Source organism: Dryobates pubescens, chromosome 20 (assembly GCF_014839835.1).
Source record: "Dryobates pubescens isolate bDryPub1 chromosome 20, bDryPub1.pri, whole genome shotgun sequence".
In the NCBI taxonomy this organism is placed as follows: Eukaryota; Metazoa; Chordata; class Aves; order Piciformes; family Picidae; genus Dryobates; species Dryobates pubescens.
In genome coordinates this window covers 16,561,407-16,581,238 of record NC_071631.1, presented here as the reverse complement: position 1 = coordinate 16,581,238, position 19,832 = coordinate 16,561,407, and the positions used below count along the sequence as shown (strand labels likewise).

The 19,832-nt window shown below is 59.1% G+C and overlaps 1 protein-coding gene across 4 annotated transcripts in view; it reads right to left on the bottom strand.

Annotated features, from left to right (window-relative positions):
* The window catches only part of MXRA7 (matrix remodeling associated 7), a 31,698-nt gene extending 13,139 nt beyond the window's left edge, over positions 1–18,559 (bottom strand). The window contains exons 1-5 of one of the 4 annotated variants that reach the window (XM_054170358.1): positions 17,751–18,555; positions 10,462–10,555; positions 8,764–8,826; positions 2,700–2,799; positions 234–314 (exon numbers count right to left, since the gene is read on the bottom strand). In XM_054170358.1, coding sequence (XP_054026333.1) covers positions 281–314; positions 2,700–2,799; positions 8,764–8,826; positions 10,462–10,555; positions 17,751–18,431 — 972 coding nt within the window. In that variant the 5' untranslated portion in view covers positions 18,432–18,555 and the 3' untranslated portion in view covers positions 234–280. Of the gene's footprint in view, positions 1–233; positions 315–2,699; positions 2,800–8,763; positions 8,827–10,461; positions 10,556–17,750 lie in introns of all 4 variants that reach the window. The other 3 variants (XM_054170356.1, XM_054170357.1, XM_009898033.2) reach the window with 3 other exon arrangements.
* Positions 18,560–19,832: the final 1,273 nt, after the last annotated feature.

Here is a 19,832-nt window from a genome sequence, read left to right as displayed (position 1 = left end):
CAGAGCACTCGTGGCAAGCGAGATGGAGGCAGAGGGGAATGGACTCGTTCATCTGTCATGAAGAGGGAGAGGGAAGGGAGGTGGGGGGGGGGAGGTGGGGCAGGCAGTCATCTACAGCTCAGAAACAAAGCCTCCCCACCCCAGAAAATGAAGCCCAGCTTCCCCCAGCCCCCCAAACCACATGAGCAGATGTTACCAGGGGTAGCACTACCGCTAGCAAAGAGCGTCCTTACCAAAAGGGTTTGCAAGAATGTTTGTGGCCGAGGACCTAAGGTACTTGCTACAGAGATGTGAGATCAGAGGTCAGCTCAATCCTGCAACATAAAGGTGGCAAACCTGGGTCACAGCAGATCAGCAGCATGGTTGGGGAGGGGGGGGTGCATGGAGTTGGGAGGAGGGATTGGGACTGATGAGGGAGAAGGATGCAGGAGTGGGCTGAGCTGCTGCGCTCAGCTCGCCTGGGAGCTTACCTGGCAGCAGCCCTGCCCCCTTGCACCACCTGCCAGGCCTGAAATGAGAAGCTGCTGATGCTGCAGTGAAGGTTTGGGGAGGAAAAAAATTAAGCCAGCAACAAAGCAAGACACACAGGAACAAAAAAAATGAAAAAATCACAAAGCTGCCTTAAGAGAAATGAACAACACAAATATGGGAGAGAAGAAAACAAAGGAGCAGGAGGAGAAACACAGCTGCCAGCGGCCCTCAGCGTGAAAGACTGCCCAGAGCCTCCATGGGACCTGTTGCCCATCAGTTCCAGGAGCACTGCCCTACCCTGGCAGCGCTCCAGCCCTGGGCAGCGATGCCTGAGAGGTCCCTGGTGCCCAGCAAAGCTCCATCGCCCCCCACAGCCTGTGCTACACTCCTCAGCACAACACCCCTGCCTCCCCTCAGTGTCCCCAGGTGACAGCAGGAGCGTGTGGTGCCACAGAGGAGCCAGCCCAAGCCCTGCAGGGCTGCTGGCCCTGGGAACCCAAGCAGCAGTTGCTCAGGTGCTTCGGATGGAGCTGCTGGTGCAGGGAGTTTGAGTTTGCCTCTTGCAGGTAGATTTTCTGGTGTTGGTGCTTAGCAGGATCCTGAAAAGCAACTTCCACTGAGCCCCATGGGTTTCCTCTCACATTCACCCAGCTCATTCCACCACCACCCCCCTCCCCAGGTGAAACACACAGTGGCACCTGCCCAGCAGTTGAGGGGCTGGGGGCTTTCAGGCACAATAAAGACATCACAAAAGAAAGCAAGCAAACGTTTTTCCTGCTGCCATTAATGCAGAATCCACCCTGTGCCAGAGGAAACCACAGCTCATTTCTACTGCAGAGCATACAGCCCTTGTAGATCTCTGCTCCTGGCAGTGCTGCAAGGCTGGCGAAGCCCAAGCTCTGAAGACAGCTGGGAGCCAAGAAGCCAGGGGAGAAGGGGAAGACAGGTCTCCTTGGGTTTGGGGTGGCAAGAATGCCTGCAGGCTCTGCCAGTGAAGGCAGCCTGCACTGAGCCCTCTGCACCACCTGGGTCTTTCCCAGGACCACAGTGTGTCAGGGTCAGCTCTCTGGACTGTCACTGCCCTGCAATGCCCTGCTGATGCCATGGAGAACAGCCCTGCCCAGCCCCTGGCAACACAGAGATGTTGCCCAGGGGCCTCAGGGCAAGGCTTGCCAGCAGGAGCATGCTTGGCTCAGGGGCAAGGTGTGATCCCTCCAGCCTTTGCCTTCCCTGCTGTGCTCAGCTTGCCACTTGGCCCACATAAGGCCTCTACACCATGGAAGTTGTGGTGGTGCTTAGACCATGGCATCATGGGCAAGGGCTGGCAAGCTCCCAGGTGTGCACACCACTGGGCAGGGAGTTTGGTCTCACAGCCCTTGGGACAGCAATGGAGAGAACATCATCTCCCAGGCTTGTTGAGCCACCACTGGGAAATCCCAAGAGGGAAGGGGTGTGAGCTGCACACATCTGCTGGGGAGCAGCCTGCTTGGAAGGCAAAGCCCTTGGCTGGGGGTTTAATGCCTCTGCTTTAGTGTGGGCTGAAGGACTCCTTCTACACGTGGGCAGGAACTTCCCACTGACAGCACAGACTGGCTTGGGCAGGGCTGCACAGCTGGGGGTGCCAGGGTTGGGTTGGTTCCCCATGGATAGGCTGGGAAATGTGAGCTAGAACAGGACAGGCTCTTCCTTTCTTCATGCAGGGCTCAGGCTCAGGAGGAAACTTTAGGAGGAGGTGTGAGATGGACACTTCTTCATCTCCAGCAGGCCCCTCCACTTAGAGCTGAGGAGCCAGCCCTGGGGCCAGACCTTTCCAGGCTCAGCCCCACCACAGTGAACTCTAAAGCTCCACATTCACTCAGCCTGCTCCAGAATTTCTGGGCTATGTCCATGTCCTCAGTCTGGAGGCCATCCACAGGTAAAGGGGTGATTGAGCCAGGTCAGTGTGGTTCTCATGGGATCAGGGGAACCACACCAGCTTGCATCAGCTGGAAATTTTGGTCTAAGGCTTCAGAGAAGGGAGCTGGGACAGCTCCAGAGGTATACAGGGAGACAGTGTCTCCATCTCCTAAGTCAATGTGCCTTTATTTGTCCTCAGCTTCCTGGGTGGAAGAGGTGTGCACTGTAAGATGCTGAGCCCTAGGCTGCCAAAGCAGTATGGGGAGAGGCAAGAGAGGTCTGAACACACCCAGCTTGCTGGCCACCAAGAAGAGAAAGGAAACTCAGCTTACCTTTGCTCTTCCTCCAGCTCTTCTTTGGTCATCATTGACTTATACTGGTTCCCCCTCAGCTTTCCAGGACTGTATTTAAAAGAGAACATCTCATCTGAAGCTGGAGAAGGGGGAGGGAGAGAGAAAGGAGAGCAAGAGATCACATCAGCCAGAGACCTTTGCAGAGCAGCCATCAGCAGCAGTGGGCTCGGTCCCTCGAGCTGCTTGTTGGCCCCTGCTCCTGCACACCCACCCCAAACTCTGTGGCCACCCCAGAACACCTCTCCTCATCCAGCTCCCCTCTCCAGAAGGCCTGGGCAGGGTCAGGGAGGCTGTGTGGGGTGCAGTGGAGAGCCAAGGAGTTGGTGGCCAGAGGACAGCAGGAGTCCAGGCTGCAGCTGTGTCCGGAAGGAGCAGGGCTCGCTGTGAGCGAGCAGCCCTGCTGGAAGCAGATGGAGGTGAATCCTGCAGCATGGCACCTCTTGCTCTTCCTGGATTCAGAGCCCTGCAGGCCCATCTTGGCTTATCAAGAGATGCTAATCCTCTCCTGATTAGCTCACAGCATTTTCTGCTTCTCCTCCCCGGACTTGCATTCCTTCTCCCTCCCTCTCGCTCATCCAGGGGCCCTTTTCCTTGCCTGGGGCTCACAGATGGTGCCATGAGCAAAGCTGTCCCAGGCCATGCAGCCCAGCAGCTTTCCTGCAGCCCTGGACAAAGGGTGTGCAAAAAGGAGGTACCACATTGCCAATCCAAGTGATGCTGAGCCGAGGGAGCCCCAGGAGCACCAACACAGCTGGGGCCAAGTCCCTCTCTCACCAACCAATGGATCTGAAGAGGAAGCTGAGGTCTGCTTCTCCAGGCCTTGGGGTGCTCTCGTACCCAGCTCCCCAGCCTCAGCCCTGTGCTAATTAGAGCACCAAAGCTCATGGACCCTGAGCCAAGGCTGATCCCTCTCCAATCGGATTTTGTCCGAGCACTGTTTGCTTTTAGAAACCTCTCCCCTGCTTTATCTCCCTGCAGAGGGGAGAAGACAACAGCAGGGGAGGTCAGCCCAGGAAGAGAGGCTGCCTTCAGTGGTTATCTGTGGGCTGCTTATCTGGCAGCTTCCATCTCCCAAGGACTGCAGGACTCAGCTGCTTCACGTCGAGCCGCCCGGCATCGCCGTTTCCACATCCACCCAGAAACATCTGCTGCTCCCCCCGAGCCTCAGAGCCCTGGGCATACCTCCGGGGGCTCCACAAGAGGATGATGTGTTATCTGCAGGGCCCTGACCAATTGCACCCAAGATGATGCCTCCCAGCAGCAGCAAGCCCCCCAAAGTGGTGAAACTCCCCCAGATTGTGTGGCAGGAGTAAAAGCCTCACCTTGTGCATTTACCACGGACCCAACCTCTTTCCCCAGCCACCTAGGAAGCCCCTTCCAATCCTCCCCACTGCTGTTACAGGCACCATCTTCATTAGAGGTGATTCATTTAGTCTGGAGACAAGGAGGCTGAGGGGAGACCTTCTCACTCTCTACAACTCCCTGCAAGGAGGTGGTGGGAAGGCGGGGGTCAGTCTCTTCTCCCAGGTAGCAAGTGATAGGACAAGAGGAAAGGGCCTCCAGTTGCAGCAGGGGAAGCTCAGGCTGGATGTTATTCTTCACTGAAAGGGTTCTCAGGCATTGGAATAAGCTGCCCAGGAAAGTGGTGGAGTCCCCATCCCTGGAGGCATTCAAGAGCTGTGTAGTTGTGGTGCTGAGGGATGTGGTTTAGTCAAGGACTTGTCAGTGTCAGGCTGCTGGTTGCGCTCTGTGATCTTAAGTCACTTCCAGTCCAGGCAATTCTGTGATCCTGTGAAGCCTCTCCTCCTCTACCTGCCAAAATGACCCCCCCCAGCCCCTCTCCTCCCCTCCCCACACCCAGAGGGTTCAGCAGCAGCAGCTTCCTTCCCTCTCTTTCCCACTCAATACAGCCCCCAAGGATTTTCTCCTTGTGCCCAAGGTCAGTTGCTTGATTAGTGATCTGCCCAACCCCAAGCTCCTACACACCTCAGCTGCCGCCAGAGCTCTGCCAGACCTTGGGGACCTCCGTGCAAAAGGCTGCTCAGGGCCTCATGCTGTGGGTGGGGAAATGTGAGAGCTGCAAAACAAGGTCTGCTCAGAACTGAGTGTGCCACCCACTGCAAGGTCACTGCTGCCAGCACGTGGAGCCTGCCTGCAGCCATGGCAGCGGGCTGGGGGCTCAACAGAACCCTCCTCCCTGCATGTACCCACTGTGCCCCCTGCTCATACCCAGTGTGCCCCCTGCTCATACCCACTGTGCCCTCTGCACGTACCCACTGTGCCCCCTGCTCATACCCACTGTGCCCCCTGCACGTACCCACTGTGCCCTCTGCACGTACCCACTGTGCCCTCTGCACATACTCACTGTGCCCCCTGCTCATACCCACTGTGCCCTCTGCACATACCCACTGTCCCCCCTGCTCATACCCACTGTGCCCCCTGCTCATACCCACTGTCCCTCCTGCTCATACCCACTGTGCCCCCTGCTCATACCCACTGTGCCCCCTGCTCATACCCACTGTCCCTCCTGCTCATACCCACCGTCCCCCCTGCTCATACCCACTGTCCCTCCTGCTCATACCCACTGTGCCCTCTGCTCATACCCACTGTCCCTCCTGCTCATACCCACTGTGCCCTCTGCACATACCCACCGTCCCCCCTGCTCATACCCACTGTCCCTCCTGCTCATACCCACTGTGCCCTCTGCTCATACCCACTGTGCCCCCTGCTCATACCCACTGTGCCCCCTGCTCGTACCCACTGTGCCCCCTGCTCATACCCACTGTGCCCCCTGCTCATACCCACTGTGCCCCCTGCTCGTACCCACTGTGCCCCCTGCTCATACCCACTGTGCCCCCTGCTCATACCCACTGTCCCTCCTGCCTCTCTATGCCACAGAATCCCAGAATGGCTCAGGTTGGAAGGAACCTCAGAGCTCATCTACTCCAGCCTCCCCACCATGAGCAGGGACACCTCTCAACTAGACTTGGCTGCTCAAGGCCTCATCCAGCCTGGCCTTGAGCATCTTCAGGGAGGAGGCATCCACAAACTCCCTGGGCAGCCTATTCCAGAGTGTCACCACCCTTGTACTGAAGAACTTCTTCCTAAGATTCAGGCTAACCCTGTTGTCCCTCAGCTTCAAACCATTCCCCCTTGCCCTGCCTCTAGACACCCTCATGGGAAGTCCCTCTCCAGCCCTCCTGTAGGATCCCTCCAGGTTTTGGAAGGCAGCTCTAAGGTCCCTCTGGGCCGAACACCCCCAGCTCCCTCAGCCTATCCTCATAGCAGAGGTGCTCCAGCCCTTGGGCCATCTTTGTGGCCCTCCTCTGGACTCACTCCAAGAGTTCTGTGTCCTTCTCCATGTCCCTAAACTCGGGGAGCTCGCCTGAGACACCCTGGTGGATTCCTGTTGGATTGCTGCTTAGCTCCCGATCCGGAGCCGCCTTCTAATCCCCAACTGCCGTGGGAGCTCCCGGGGGAACGATGAGGCAAGCCCTTTGCTAGCACCTTCACGAGTGTCCAAACACCAGCACTCCAGTCCCACAGCCCTGGAGGGTCAGCCTGGCCGTGTCCCACTGCCCTTGGTGGGAAAAACCCTCGGAAGGGGCAGCCAAAGGAGCCTGGCCAGCTGGAAACGAGCAGGAATGCTGCGGCTTATCAGCCCCTTGGGTGGCCAGAGTAGTGCATGGAAAGAGAACTCAGCTGCCTGCTGCTCTGGGAGATATTCAGGGAAAGAATAAAAGCAGAGGGTGTAACATCCTGTTTCTTACCCTGCTGCAGAGCAGGAGCTGTTTGCTCACCTCTTGTCTGCCTTGCCTGCTGCAAGGACAATGGAGATCATTTCCCCCACGGGGCTTTTTTCTGCCAAGTCAGTGGAGACTGGGGGGGTTTGCCTGCCCCCAGAAGGGCAGTTTAATTGTCACCCCACCAGAAAAGAATAAGGGGAGGGGGAGGACAGGAACCTACCCATCTCCCTGCCCACGTGCTGTGGCTGCAAGAGGAGCCAGGCTGTGGCTTTGGAACCCTCTGGCTGCTCTCAGAGCTCAGCAACTTTCTTCTGCAGGCTGAAAACCAGCTCCAAGGAAGGCACAGAAAAGGGGAGGCTGGGATTTCACATGGCCAGCAGAACCACCACAGAAACACCAGGTGACCTACTTCGAGCCTCCCTGGGTTCCCATTAAGGAAAACATTTGTGTCTGATGGCTCTGCCCTCACGTTGGCAGCGCTGTGACTCGGGGCCGGCAGCGCAAGAGCAGCCCCAAGAGCCCAGCCTCTCCCCTCAGTGTGCTCACTCCAGCACGCTCCCTGCCAGCTCCCTGCCAGCCACTGTGTCTGAAAATGGGAGAAAGTTGCTTTGGTGGTTTTGGCCACTCCAGCAGCTTCCCAGGCTGCTGACAGAGCCTCTGTGATCCCTCTCTCCTTGTGGGCTCACCGGGCAGCAGCTCAGCGGCTTGAGCTGAGCCAGGACCTGAGCAAGTTCTGGGCTCCTCAATTTAAGAAGGACATTGAGAGACTTGAATGTGTCCAGAGAAGGGCAATGAGGCTGGGGAGGGGTCTGGAGCACAGCCCTGTGAGGAGAGGCTGAGGGAGCTGGGGTTGCTTAGCCTGGAGAAGAGGAGGCTCAGGGGAGACCTCCTTGCTCTCTACAACTACCCGAAGGGAGGTTGCAGCCAGGTGGGGGTTGGTCTCTTCTCCCAGGCAACCAGCACCAGAACAAGAGGACACAGTCTCAAGCTGTGCCAGGGGAGGTTTAGGCTGGAGGTGAGGAGAAAGTTCTTGCCAGAAAGAATAATTGGCCACAGGAATGTGCTGCCCAGGGAGGTGGTGGAGTCCCCATCCCTGGAGGTGTTCAATAAAGGCTTGGCTGTGGCACTTGGAGCCATGGTTTAGTTGTCAGGAGGGATTAGGTAATAGGTTGGACTTGATGATCTCTGAGGTCTTTTCCAACCTGGTTGGTTCTATGATTCTGTGCTCAGCAGGGCCATGAAGGGAGGAGTGAGGCTGTTCCCCAGCAGAGCCAGGGCACTGCTGCTATTCCCAGGGCACACCATTTGCCTCCTCCTCAGGATGAGTCATCACTGTGTCCAGTCCTGTGATAAAGCATTTCAGAAATGGTGCAAGTGATTCAGAAGGGGAGTTGGTGGCTGTCTGCAGGAGATGCTTAGGGAGGGTGCTGGGCTAGCCGTGACTCATGGCCAGAAGCTTTCTCTTTCAGATGCCAAGACACAGCCACCTCAGGGTGTGCATAACAGCGCTGGAGCAGCTCTCAAGCAGGGCTGAAGGAGACAGACCCTGGCAGAGCAGCATTATTGAGCACCCACTGGGCAGGATACATCCATCCCTTCTCAAACCAGCTCTGCTGCAGTCCCACCTGGTCCCCCCCTGACCAGCAGTGGTGTGAGGAAGCCCAGCAGGGTGGGGTGAGTGTCTCTCGGGAGCCCCCGCCCCAGCGGCGCTCCCTCCACCTCCTGGGCACAGCACCAGGATTACAATTTGATTCTCTGGCATTAGGAGTAATCCTCCTGAGCTGGGGATTGCCACACAGCACCTTACAAAGAGCAAGCAGGGAAGTGGGGCAGGGAAGGGGGAACACCCCCAGCTCTCCTCCTGCCCCCAGCCACCCCCAGGCAGAGGCTCCTGGGGACATCTCAGCTTCTCCAGGCCCACTCGGGAGAGCAGAGGCCCCTCCAGACACACGCTCTTGCATGGCACCATCTGCTTCATTTTCTTACAAGCATGGCAGTTGTCACTCCAATTAGTCAATTAATCATTTTCCAATCAACTAATTGGCTAATCAGTTAAACATGGCTCTGACTAAAGCCCCCGGAGATCCTCCTGGATGTGAGCAAGGAGCTTTTGGGGCAGCTTCATCACAAAGCTACCCCGTGGCAAACAGCCCAAGGGCATCTGGGGAACAAGAGAGGGGCAGCTGCCAGGGTAGGAACGTCCTGGAGGAAGGAGACCATCCCCAAGCACTTTGGGATTCAGCCCCTCAGACCTGCCTGTGCCCTCCTTGCAGAGTGCTGGCTTGCTTGGTACTCACCATCCTCATCCTCCGGCTCTCTCACCTCCAGCTTCTCATTTTCTGAGTCCAGGTCTTCCTCCTGGAGGAGCCAAAACCAGAGCAGCCATGAGGAGAAGGTGCTGTGCTAAATAGCCCACATTTGGCTGGGACACCAGAGCCCACAGGACAGGGAGGCAGAGACTGGGGTGAGGGCTGGGTACCCCTTCCCTGCCTCCTTCACAGAACAGGCCAAAAGGATCCTTGTTAATGAGTCAGATTCATTAGTCTGGTTCCCTTCCCCTAGTCGGTGGCAGGGACCTTATTGTGGCCTTCCAGGCTCTGAAGGGGGCTCCAGGAAAGCTGGGGAGGGACTTTTGAGGGTGTCAGGGAGTGATAGGACAGGGGGGAATGGAGCAACACTAGAAATGGGTAGATTCAGGTAAGATGTCAGGAAGAAGTTCTTCCCCAGGAGGGTGGTGAGAGACTGGCACAGGTTGCCCAGGGAGGTGGTGGAAGCCTCATCCCTGGAGGTGTTTGCAGCCAGGCTGGATGTGGCTGTGAGCAGCCTGCTGTAGTGTGAGGTGTCCCTGGCCATGGCAGGGGGGTTGGAACTGGCTGAGCCTTGAGGTCCCTTCCAGCCCTGACCATTCTGTGGTTCCATGGGATGAGGATGATCTGAGCAGGAGGCTGTGCAGAGCAGGGCGCTGGCTCCGCAATGCACAGGAGATAAACTGCTGGAGCACAGCCTGCAGCCCAGAAGTAGGTTAGTTTGTCATCAGTGAGGAATGTGCATTATTCACAGCCCTTTGGCTTCTTCTTGCCACCCTGTTCTGCAGCTCCCCAGAAGGAGCTGGCACCCAGACCCCCGCCCTCCACAGCCACCGCTATTTTGGGCACCGCTTCCAAACTTGGGCACTTCCCACCGGACACCCAGCTCTCCTCTGGGGGTGGCTGGCAGTGGGGAAAGCACCCACAGGAGCAGCCTCAGGGAGGGAGCAGGGAGGGGATGCTCAGCCCTGGTGACTCAGCCACAAGGCCTGGGCAGCAGTTTCCCATCACATCTCCCTGGGAGCCAGGATGCCCCCAGGGACACCTGACACCAGGCACAGGAAGGGATATTTTAACCTGTTCTCTGCCTAGGCATTACAAACTGAGCATTTCCCAGTGGAAAGAAGTAGAAAATCTGGGTGCCAAACCTCTGAGGAAGGCAGGCATCTCTTCTGCAGCCCAGAGGAAGACCCATCTGATGGGAGCAGAGATGCCGGGGATGCCAGGCTGGCCGGCGACTGCCACACGCCACGGCTGTGCTGGGAAGCCCTTCCTCGTGGCAGCCAGCTCACTGCAGCTCAACATATTTCTGCTTGGATGGCTTAGAGGCAGATGCCAGCACCTCCCTTCCCCCCATGCTGCAGCCCCAGTCTCGACCTCCCCTCCATCTGCCTCACCAGGGCTGCTTGCAGCCGCTGCTGCCACACCGCCACAGCCTCCAGGCTCCCTTGGCATGGCCCCACTGATTCTCTGCACACCCCACAGCACAGCTGCAGCCTCACCACTGCTTCTCTCTGCTTTAAATGGACCAAGCCATTAAGAGCCCACCCAGTCCTGCCCTGGGGAGTGCAGCAGGCAACCTTTGTCCTCCTCTCCACAGCCACTGCTACCAGCAGATGATGACCCAGCCCTGCAGGGACACCAGCTGCACTGTCCCTTGTGCCACCCCCTGGTTCTCTGTCCCACACACCTCCTTGCTGGAAAGTGCTGCATGGTCACATCCATCCTCCACTTGCCCTGTGTGCCCATGGCTGGACCCAGGTGAGGCACCCAAAGGTGGTATCTGGAAAGAGGAAAAAAACCTTTGGGCACAAATCATAGAGTCATAGAATGGGTTGGGTTGGAAGGGACCTTAAAGATCATCCAGTTCCAACCCCCCTGCCATGGGCAGGGACAGCTTCCACCAGCCCAGGTTGTTCACAGCCCCATCCAACCTGGCCTTGAATACATCCAGGGAGAGGGTATCCATAACCTCCCTGGGCAACCTGTTCCAGTGTCTCACCACCCTCACTGGAAAGAGTTTCTTCCTAATCCCCACTCTCAATCTCGCCTCTTCCAGGCCCTGCAGGAGCCCCAGCCCATGGGACTGGGACGTGAGGAGCCACGGGTGAGGGGGAGCAGCTCGGCCAGCACCGGGCACAGATGTCTGAGTGTCCTGGCAGGGCTGGAGGCAGCTCCCCAGGATGCTGATGCAGCAGATGAGGGCTGGCAGGAAGGCAGGGGAGAAGCACAGCACAGTGTGCTCAGCTCTGTAGCACTTGCAGGGTTCCCTGCCAGCTGCTTTCACCGTTGCAGGGTAACAACCCCCTTGAAATTCTCCTGTCCCTCAGCTGCAGTCCCAGAACTGAGAGCTCCCTGCCCTCTCAGCCCCACATCAGCCTCTCCCCCAGTACAAAGCTTTCCTTCCCCTGCCCCTTCCCAGCCCAAACCCTTCTCAGCTGAACCTTTGCTGGCTGTGCCAGGAGGGCAGCCGTGGAGGAGGATGTGCGTGGGCAGGGAGCAGGGACATTGCGTCCCTCGGCCTTGCAGGGAGGCGCCAGTGCCAGGCTGGGAGCAGCCTCTGGGCTGCCTTGAGAAGCCATCAGCAGGGATACACCCCCCACCCTGAGCCTGGCTGTGCCCACAGCCCCTGGCAGCTGGGGCAGACAGGACAGCATCCCAAGTCCCCCAGGCAGCCTGTCCCCAGACGTCAGGGCTCCTCCGCCCAGCCATGGCTGTGGTTGCTGCTGTGGCAGCTCTCCTTGCAGCCACGGGGCAAGACCCACGGGATGCTCTGCAAGAGGGCAGCATCCTGCAGCCCAAAAATGGAGGAGGAGGAAGGCATTAGAACCACACTTGGGAGACTTGGCAACCAAAGAGGACACAATGGCATCCCAGGCACCGCTCTTCTAGAAGAAGCACAGCCCAGGACAATGCAAGGAGACTATTTCGAGTAGTGGGGGGCAAGGCAAGTGTGGGGCCAGGGCTAGAAGGCAGCAGGAGCTGCTGGAGAAGCAGGGACTCGAGTGCTCTGACCTTCAGCCTGCAAGCCAGCATCTCTCCGTGGCTGCAAGCCGACGAGGAGAGCTTCCCTGCATGACAAAAAAGGCAGCAAGAAGCTCTGCAGGGAGCCCACGCACGTCATTATCCCAGAGCATCTGGAGGAGACTTGACACAGGCTGCCCAGGCCAGCTGCTGCAGCAAACAAAGATCACACTGCTGCATGGGGACATGTTCAGAGGCAGCTGCCTGGCCCCGAGGCCACACAGGACCAGGAATGTGCCCTGAGCCCCCTGCCTGCTCCTGTTGGTGGGCAGGATGGAGCCAGCCTGCTCCACAGCACATCACAGGTCTGAATCACTGCTCTGCACAGCCTCTGGAGAGCCCAGAACCCAGCACCACAGGGTTAAACCCCAGCAAGTCAGTCACCTTACATACAGTCTTGGCTTTTGGCAGCTCTTGGCTTCAGAGCTGAAACATTTGTGGGATCATCAGAGGCAGGCTTTTGTCCTTCAGCTTCCACAGCCAACAAACAAGAAGTGCATGCATGAAGCTGACTCCAGCAGTGGGGGATTTGGACCAAAGCAGGAGCAAGGACAAGCCCTCCAGGGACACTTCAGGCATGGGAAGCAGTGACCATGGACAGCCCTGTGTCACCCAGGGACAGACAGTTCAGATGCAAGAACTTGGTGCTGTCCTCCCACATTCCCCCCTCGTGGCTCTGCCACCACAGGAGCCCTCTCCCAGGCCTATGGGAGATGGAGGCTGGGCTCCCCAGCACCTCCTCATCTGCTTTTCAGCTCATTTCTGGCCAGTTCCTTCCCGTTTCCTCCATCCCCAGCACAGACCTCTCTGAGCAATGGATTTCCCCTTCTCAGAAGGGACACAATGGGGGCTGGTGTGTCCCTCTCCCTGTCCTTAGCTGAAGGAACAACCCTGGCAGGATGGAGGCAAATGAGTGCTCCACTCCAGCTCCAGGAAAGGGGAAGATCCCAGGCTGCAAAGCAAGGGGAGAAAATTATCTTGGATTAAACTCCCAGGCCCTGTGTGTTGCCATTTATGGCTGCACTTTCTGCTCCAAAGCCTGATGCAAGAGGTTGCAAGAGGGAAAGAAAGCAGACAGGAGAGAGCCAGCCAGAAAGGGAAAAGCCAAGAGGAAAGGAGAAGAAAGAAGCCTTGGAAAAGGAAAAGGGGGCAAGAGAAGGAAGGGGGCTAGAGATGGAAGGGGGCAAGAGAAGGAAGGGGGCAAGAGAAGGAAGGGGGCAAGAGAAGGAAGGGGGCTAGAGAAGGAAGGGGGCTAGAGAAGGAAGGAATATTGGGCAGAATGTAGCAAAGCATCTCCTACACCAGCAGATCCCTTTCACCCCACTGCTGTGGCTCTCCATCCTCCTGCCAGCTGCTACAGAGGCAGAGCAGTTTCCTATCCTGGGCAGTGGTCCTGCCAGCCCTGGGGTACATGGCAGGGACATACCTTGTGTGGAGGCAGCACTGTGCAGGTCTGACCCCCACCGAAGCTTGGGGAGCATGTGCTCCCATCTGTCCCCTTGTCACTGCAGCAGACAAGGACAAGCCACAGAGTGGCCAGAGCCCTGTTGAAGCCCTGTGGCCACCCAGCCCTTGGTGAGGGGTCAGAGAGCAGCAAGTCTGCTAAGGAGAACACCAGCACGTCCCATGGTGGGGTGAGGAGCCCCATGGCAGGCTGAGGAGTCCCAGCTCAGCAGCACCCACCCCTCACATGGGCACCATCACATGGTGCAGCACCCCAGGCATTGCACCCAGCCAGCTCAGCCATCCTCTGCTCTCCCCTTTTGGCTCCAGCCTCTGGGAAATGAACACCACAGGCACCAGGACATCTCTTGCTGCCTCCCATGGCCACCTCGGGGCTTTGCCTGCCCTCACATCGGAGGCTCACCCAGCAGCCTCCACACGGGGGGACATTTCAGCAGGCAGAGTGCTCACAGGCTCTGCTCCAACAGCGCACCAGCTCTGGGCAGGCTCCCGGGGCTGTAACCAGCTCAGAAGGGAGCAGGCAGCAGCCTGACCTCCCAGACCTGCTGTAGAGGACACAAAGTAAAGCCCCAGCACAACCGTGCCCCGCAGCACATCCCGGCGCCGGCCCTGTGCTTCAGCCCCGCGGCTGGGATGCAGAGGAGGGGCAGCACAGTGCACAGGCTGCCTGGGGAGGTGCCCCACGTCAGCCACTGTGGCATATGATGCATCTGGTACTGCCCCTGGCTGCACTGGGCGAGGGTTGGGGCACACCCACGCCCTTACAGGTCCAGGTGGAGCCCTGCATCCCACTGGCAGGGGCCCATGAGGGGAAGAACATCTTCCTTGTCCCTTCCCACCACACTCTAGGACACTGGAGCTCCTGTGCCAGCCCAGAGACAGACTGCATAGCCTCTAATTAAAGCCAGACTAATTAGACACGCTCTCCCCTCAGGCACAGGGAAGGCAGGCTGGAGGTATCCGGGAGGGAGATGCTAACTTCCTACATTTAAAGAGGGTCCCAGCTGGGAGCTGCCTGGTTTGTGCTTCTGCTGCCTGGTGTGTCCAGAGGCATGGAGAGCCCCAAGGAAAACACAGACAAGGGTGGGAGGCATAGGGGAAAGGCATCAGGAGCTTTACAGAGGTGGCAGGTGACATTCCTTTCCTGCCCTTGCCATCCAGGTGACATCCTCACAAAGGCTGGGCTGAGCTGGGCATCCCACTGCTAACACCCCCTTACCAGATCCCCTCCAGAGCTGTCCTCTCCTCCCACAGTCACCCACCTGACCCTGCACTGTTTGAAGCCACCAGCTGCAGTTAACCCTTGGCAAAGCAGCCAGGCTGCTGTGCAGGGCTGAGAGCCTGGCGCTGCCCACTCACCCTTCCCATCTCCAGAGCATCCTGGCCGGAATGGCATCCCAGCAACAGCTCTGGAGCAGCACTGAGAGCCCTGTCCCGTCCCTGCCATTTCCAGGACACAGGCACTCCCTACAGAGCTGAAGTTTCCTGGCTGTTCCTCCCGAGTCCCGGGCTCGGCAGCTCCAGCGACGCTGCCGTTCCCACCCAACAGCTTTTCAGCAGCAGATCGCTTTGACAGCGCTGCCTTCCCCATGAGCGAGCCGGGGACGGGGATGAGAGCAGGCAGTGACACACTAATTAACTTTTCTTTCCTTGACGGGAGCCAGCAGAGACAAGGGGAACCACTACCAGCAGTTAACAGAAACAAGGGCTCCTGGGCTCCTTTCCCTGCTCTGTCACTGCTTCGTTGTATGGCCATGGGCACCCAACAGCCCTGTTCCTCCCAGAGAGGGGCAGGGAATCCACACGGATTTTACCATCTGGTTTCACACCACACCCTGCCCTGGCAAGAGGTGTCTGCCCCAGCAGACACTGGCTCGCAGAGGCAAGGGGAAGGGAGGGAAGGAAAAAGGCAGCGGGGCACACCGCTCCAGCCAGCCATTAAACACGGCAAGGATGCCGTCCCTGAGAGGGTTCATCCGTCAGCATTTTGGTCGAGTGGTTAATGGCTGCGGAGAGCCTGACCCAGCCTGGCGCAGTGCGAGCTGAGCAGGGAGGAGGGGGGAGAGAACAAGGAGAGAAAGCTCAGGGACTGTGCTTTGCTTGCTGGTGCACCAAGGCGCCCCGAGCCTGCGGGAGGATGTTGTCTGGGAGCCTCAGCTGCTGAGTCACATCAGGGGACCGCAGCCCTCGGCCGAGCCAAGCTGGGGCTGGTCGGGCACGCTTCCATCAGCGGCTGCCTGCAGAGCACTGCCCAAGGCCAGCCCCCTCCCTGCCTGCCACATCTGCCGGGCTTCGGCCTCAGCAGTGCCGGAGGAGGAGGAGGAGGCAGCAACTTGGAGGATATTTGCAGGGAGCAAAAGCAGGGAATCCAGGCGAGCCCCTGCAGAGCTGCGGATGGCCTCCCCGGCTCTGCCTGCAGGGTCAGCCCCGGGAGCAGCCGGCTCAGCCCCTGGAGCAGCAGGCTGGGAGCCGCTCCCAGCGCTCACGTGTGCGGTGCTGCCGGAGCCGCACGTACTGCCTCCGCCGTGCCACCCAGCCCCGCGGCACTGCCAGCCTGTGCCCAGCAGCCCTGGCAGCGCTGGGATCACGCGCGGGCCGGCGCTCCCCGGCACTTACTCAGCAGTAAGAAGCATCCCTCCCCCTTCCCACTGCTTACCACCCCCCAGATCACAGCCACCACTTGGTTCCTGTCCTTCCCAAAGAGATGCTGCTCAGGGCCAGGGCAACTCATCCTGCCTTGTCCATACAGGAGGAAAAACTGGCCAGCACCCTTCACAGCTCTGGTGTTGCTTCTGCTCTGCTGTAAGGGGCTGAGGGCAGTGCAGCAGAAACCCCAGTCCAGCAGAGACCCCAGTCCAGCAGAGCCCAGCCAGGCTCCTAGGGCACACAACACTCCCTGTGCCTCCAGGAAAGTGAAATCCTGTGCCTGAGTGGGGATAAAGTTGCTGAGCCCATCTCTGAAGGTGACAAACATTGCAGTAATGCCTGTTCAAAATCATGACTGAAGAGCAGCCAGCAGGGAGGAGAAACATTACCAAGACTCAAGCTAGCAAGACAGCAGAGCTCTGGCACACTGGAAACAGTCAGCTGTCCCAATGGGGTGCTGCACTTCATCAGAGAGCTCCCCAGAGCTGCTTTCACCAGAGATCCCTGGGTGCTCCCCAGGCTCCAGAGTAGCTCCAGCTGGGTGGCCAGCTTAGCTGCTGAGATGGCCTTGCTGGGACCCAGCTGGCTAACAGAGGCCCGGGGACTCTCCAGCTTGACAGAGATCCTGGTACTCAAAGGCACCAAATAAATCACGGGGACAGAGAGACAGATGTGCCTTCCAGGATGCTGGGACAAAGGAGGGGGCTGCTCAAGAGTCATACCCACAGCCAAGGAGCACTGGGAAGGAAAGAGGGAGAGCTTTGGGGCTTGGAAACAAGCCGGGGAAGTGAGGAGGAGCACAGGGAGGCAGATCCCTGTCCCAGTCCCAAGAGCAGCTCAGGGCTCACCCTAGGCCTTGCAGAGCATCACAGTACAGAGGGGAGTGCACAACCCCCTGAGACCTGCCCAGGGCCATCCAGTGAGTCAGCGGAGATGCTCCCCAAGGCAGGGGCTGTCTGCAGGCTGCCCACAAGCATGGATGCAGTCCTTGAGGTTTACAAATGCTGCTAAGAATAGCCAGCAGGCCCTGGGGCTGTGCTCCCCACCTGACACACTGCCCACACACAGACCATGCAGAGCTCCCCAGGTCCTGAGACTCCCCTGCTCTGGGACAGGAGGTCACCCCAAGGGAAAGGCACCCACACACGGAGCTGAGGCACCTCAGGTTGTCACTGAGTCCCAGGCAAGCTGGACAAGAATGGAGCAGGCTCCTTCCACAGGTGCTGGGTCACCCTTTTATTTTTAAACAAGATCTGGTGCTGGAGGAGGATTTACTGGGTGCTTATAGGCACCACTGCCCCCCTTAGCCCCCCCAGTTCAGCCAAGGGTCAGAGATTGGGGTCAGTGTTCTGCTGGGGGTAGAAGGGAGAGCAGCCTCTTCCCCTGGGGCAGGCCAGGACAGCCAGCAAGGGCACAGTTTGCTGCCTGCTCACAGAAAGAGGGTGCAAACAGGAAGAATAAATGTGTCCCCCCAGCACCTAGATTAGCTCATGGGAGGAGAAGACCCCCAGGAACTGGATATGCAGCAGGAGAGGCTCTGACCAACGTGCACATCTCTTTCCTTGAATCTTCTCTGTCTTGATCATTTTTAACAGTGTACCTTGGTGGGGGGTGGTGGTGAAAGGAAGCCTGCAACGCCCCCCACATACACACTGCCACTCTCGGGACAAGGGGCTTGTCCCCAGCGGAGTGCAAACGCCGGCTTCTGCTGGGACAACCCCCCCTTTTTAGAAGGAAACCCCAGGGAACAGAGGCACCCGAGAAAGGACACTGCGGCTTGGGGGACGGGGACACACCCCCAGGTCCGGGGGACGGGAAAAGCCTCCGTGGGGAGCCGGCCTTACCTTGCTCTCCGCATCGTCCCTGTGACCGGGCTCCCGAGGCTCGGTGGGCGGCTGCCGAGGGATGCTCTCGGGGATCGGTGGCTGCCGAGGGATGCTCTCGGGGATCGGTGCCTGCCGGGGGACGCTCTCGGGGGCCGGAGGCTGGCGGGGGACGCTCTCGGGGGCCGGAGGCTGGCGGGGGATGCTCTCGGGAACCGGCGGCTGGCGGGGGACGCTCTCGGGGACCGGCGGCTGGCGGGGGATGCTCTCGGGAACCGGCGGCTGGCGGGGGACGCTCTCGGGGGCCGGCGGCTGGCGGGGAATGCTCTCGGGAACCGGCGGCTGGCGGGGGACGCTCTCGGGGGCCGGCGGCTGCTGGGGGATGCTCTCGGGAGCCGCGGGGCTGGGCTCGGCCGCGGGGCCCACCTCCGCCGCCGCTGTCTCCTGCTGCTTTCCAGCTTCCTCCTTCCCCTTCTCTCCCGCCCCGACCTCCTCCACCGGCACCCGGCTGCCTTCCTCCTCCGGCTCCTTGGCCGCCTCTTCTCCCTCCCGGGCCGGCTCAGCCGCTGCCGGCTCCCGGGGCCGCTCCGCCGCCGGCTCCCCTTCGCCCCTCCGCAGCCTCACGAAGACGGAGGCGAGGACGATGGCCAGGACGGTGAAGAGCAGCGGGACAGCCAGGTACAAGTCCATGGCCACGTCCATCCTGCCCTGCTACCGGAGCCCGCCTCGACCCGACTGCGCGGCCGCGGAGGGAGCGCGACCAGCCCGCTGGGGCTGCGGCGGGGCTGGGCAGGCTCTGCCGGCTTTGCCCGGCGTCATCTGCCTGGGCCCTGCCCACAGCCCCGGCCCCCCCCCCGCTCCCAGCCCTCGGCACCCACCTCCCGCACGCAGCCGGAGCCACCCCCCCTGCCCGCACCCACAGGTGGGATTTGGGAGAAAAGGTCCTGCAAGCAGCGGAGCTCTGCCTGATGCACGGCCGGCTGGGACAGGAAGGGCTCATTAAACACAGCCCTGCAGCCAGAAAGTGGCTCCCAAGCCGCTCAGCACATGGACTGGCACGGTTCCTGAGTGTCTTGGGGAGGTTCCTGTCTCCTGAGGTGCTCCCCGCGGGCAGCTGCAGCCTGGTGAGCGCTGCAGAGAGACTCTCACCGGCCTCCACCTCCTGTTTAATGAGCATTTAACACCTTGTTAGCCCTTGGCTGGGCAGCAGAGGAGCTGGCAGGGCCGGAGAAGGGCTGTCCTGACTCTCCTCAGCGAGGAGCATCTGGCAGCACACCCAAGCCAGGCTCCAGACCGTCACTTTGCCTTCCCGGGGAGCTGTGGGCAGTAACAGTAGCACATTTATGCCATAGACTGGTGTCACACCCGCCAGGTTAAGTGCTGGGCTTCGAGAGCCTTCTCCTGAGCATCTCACTGCTGAGGGGATCTGAGAAACGGGAGGCTCAAAACCAGGGATGTGCCCAAAAGTCATCACAAGCTGGGAGACTGGCCCAGGGCTTGTCAGGTCCTTCCAGACTCTGCCACCAAGGATTTCCTGCCTCTTGAGACTGCTGGGAGGATTAGCCAACCTTTTACAAAGCAGGCTGAAATTAGAAGGCCTAAGCTATTGCTGCCAGGGTAAAACCAGCACGAAGCCTTCTCCTGGCTGCACGCGAGAGGAGCGAACATGGGAATCCGCCCCCGGAGTTTCTTCCAGGGAAAAGGCTTTGGAGGCATCTCTGGGAGCAGAGGGTTTTATTGAGTGGCTAAAAACAACAGGAACAAAGAAAGGATTAAATTCCCAGGGTGAGAGGAAGGAAGTGAAGCCATGATCCGCACTGGGGTTTGTCTTTATGGGTAATCCTATCAGGCAGCAATCGTTAGCGTATGGAAAACTGTATTCTTAGTAACACCAGCCACGCTGCTTATCTCCCCTGCTCCTGCATTTCCTGGGCCCCCACCATCAGAGCTGCTCTGGAGCTCAGCCAGAGCATCAACAGACTGCTAGTGTCACAGCACTCTATCGTTCAGCATTGGCTTTTGAGGTGTGTTTGGTCCCTTCTTCTCCCTTCCTGGCCAAATCCACTCTTTAGCTGGGTGAAAGCACCAGCTTCCCAAAGTTTG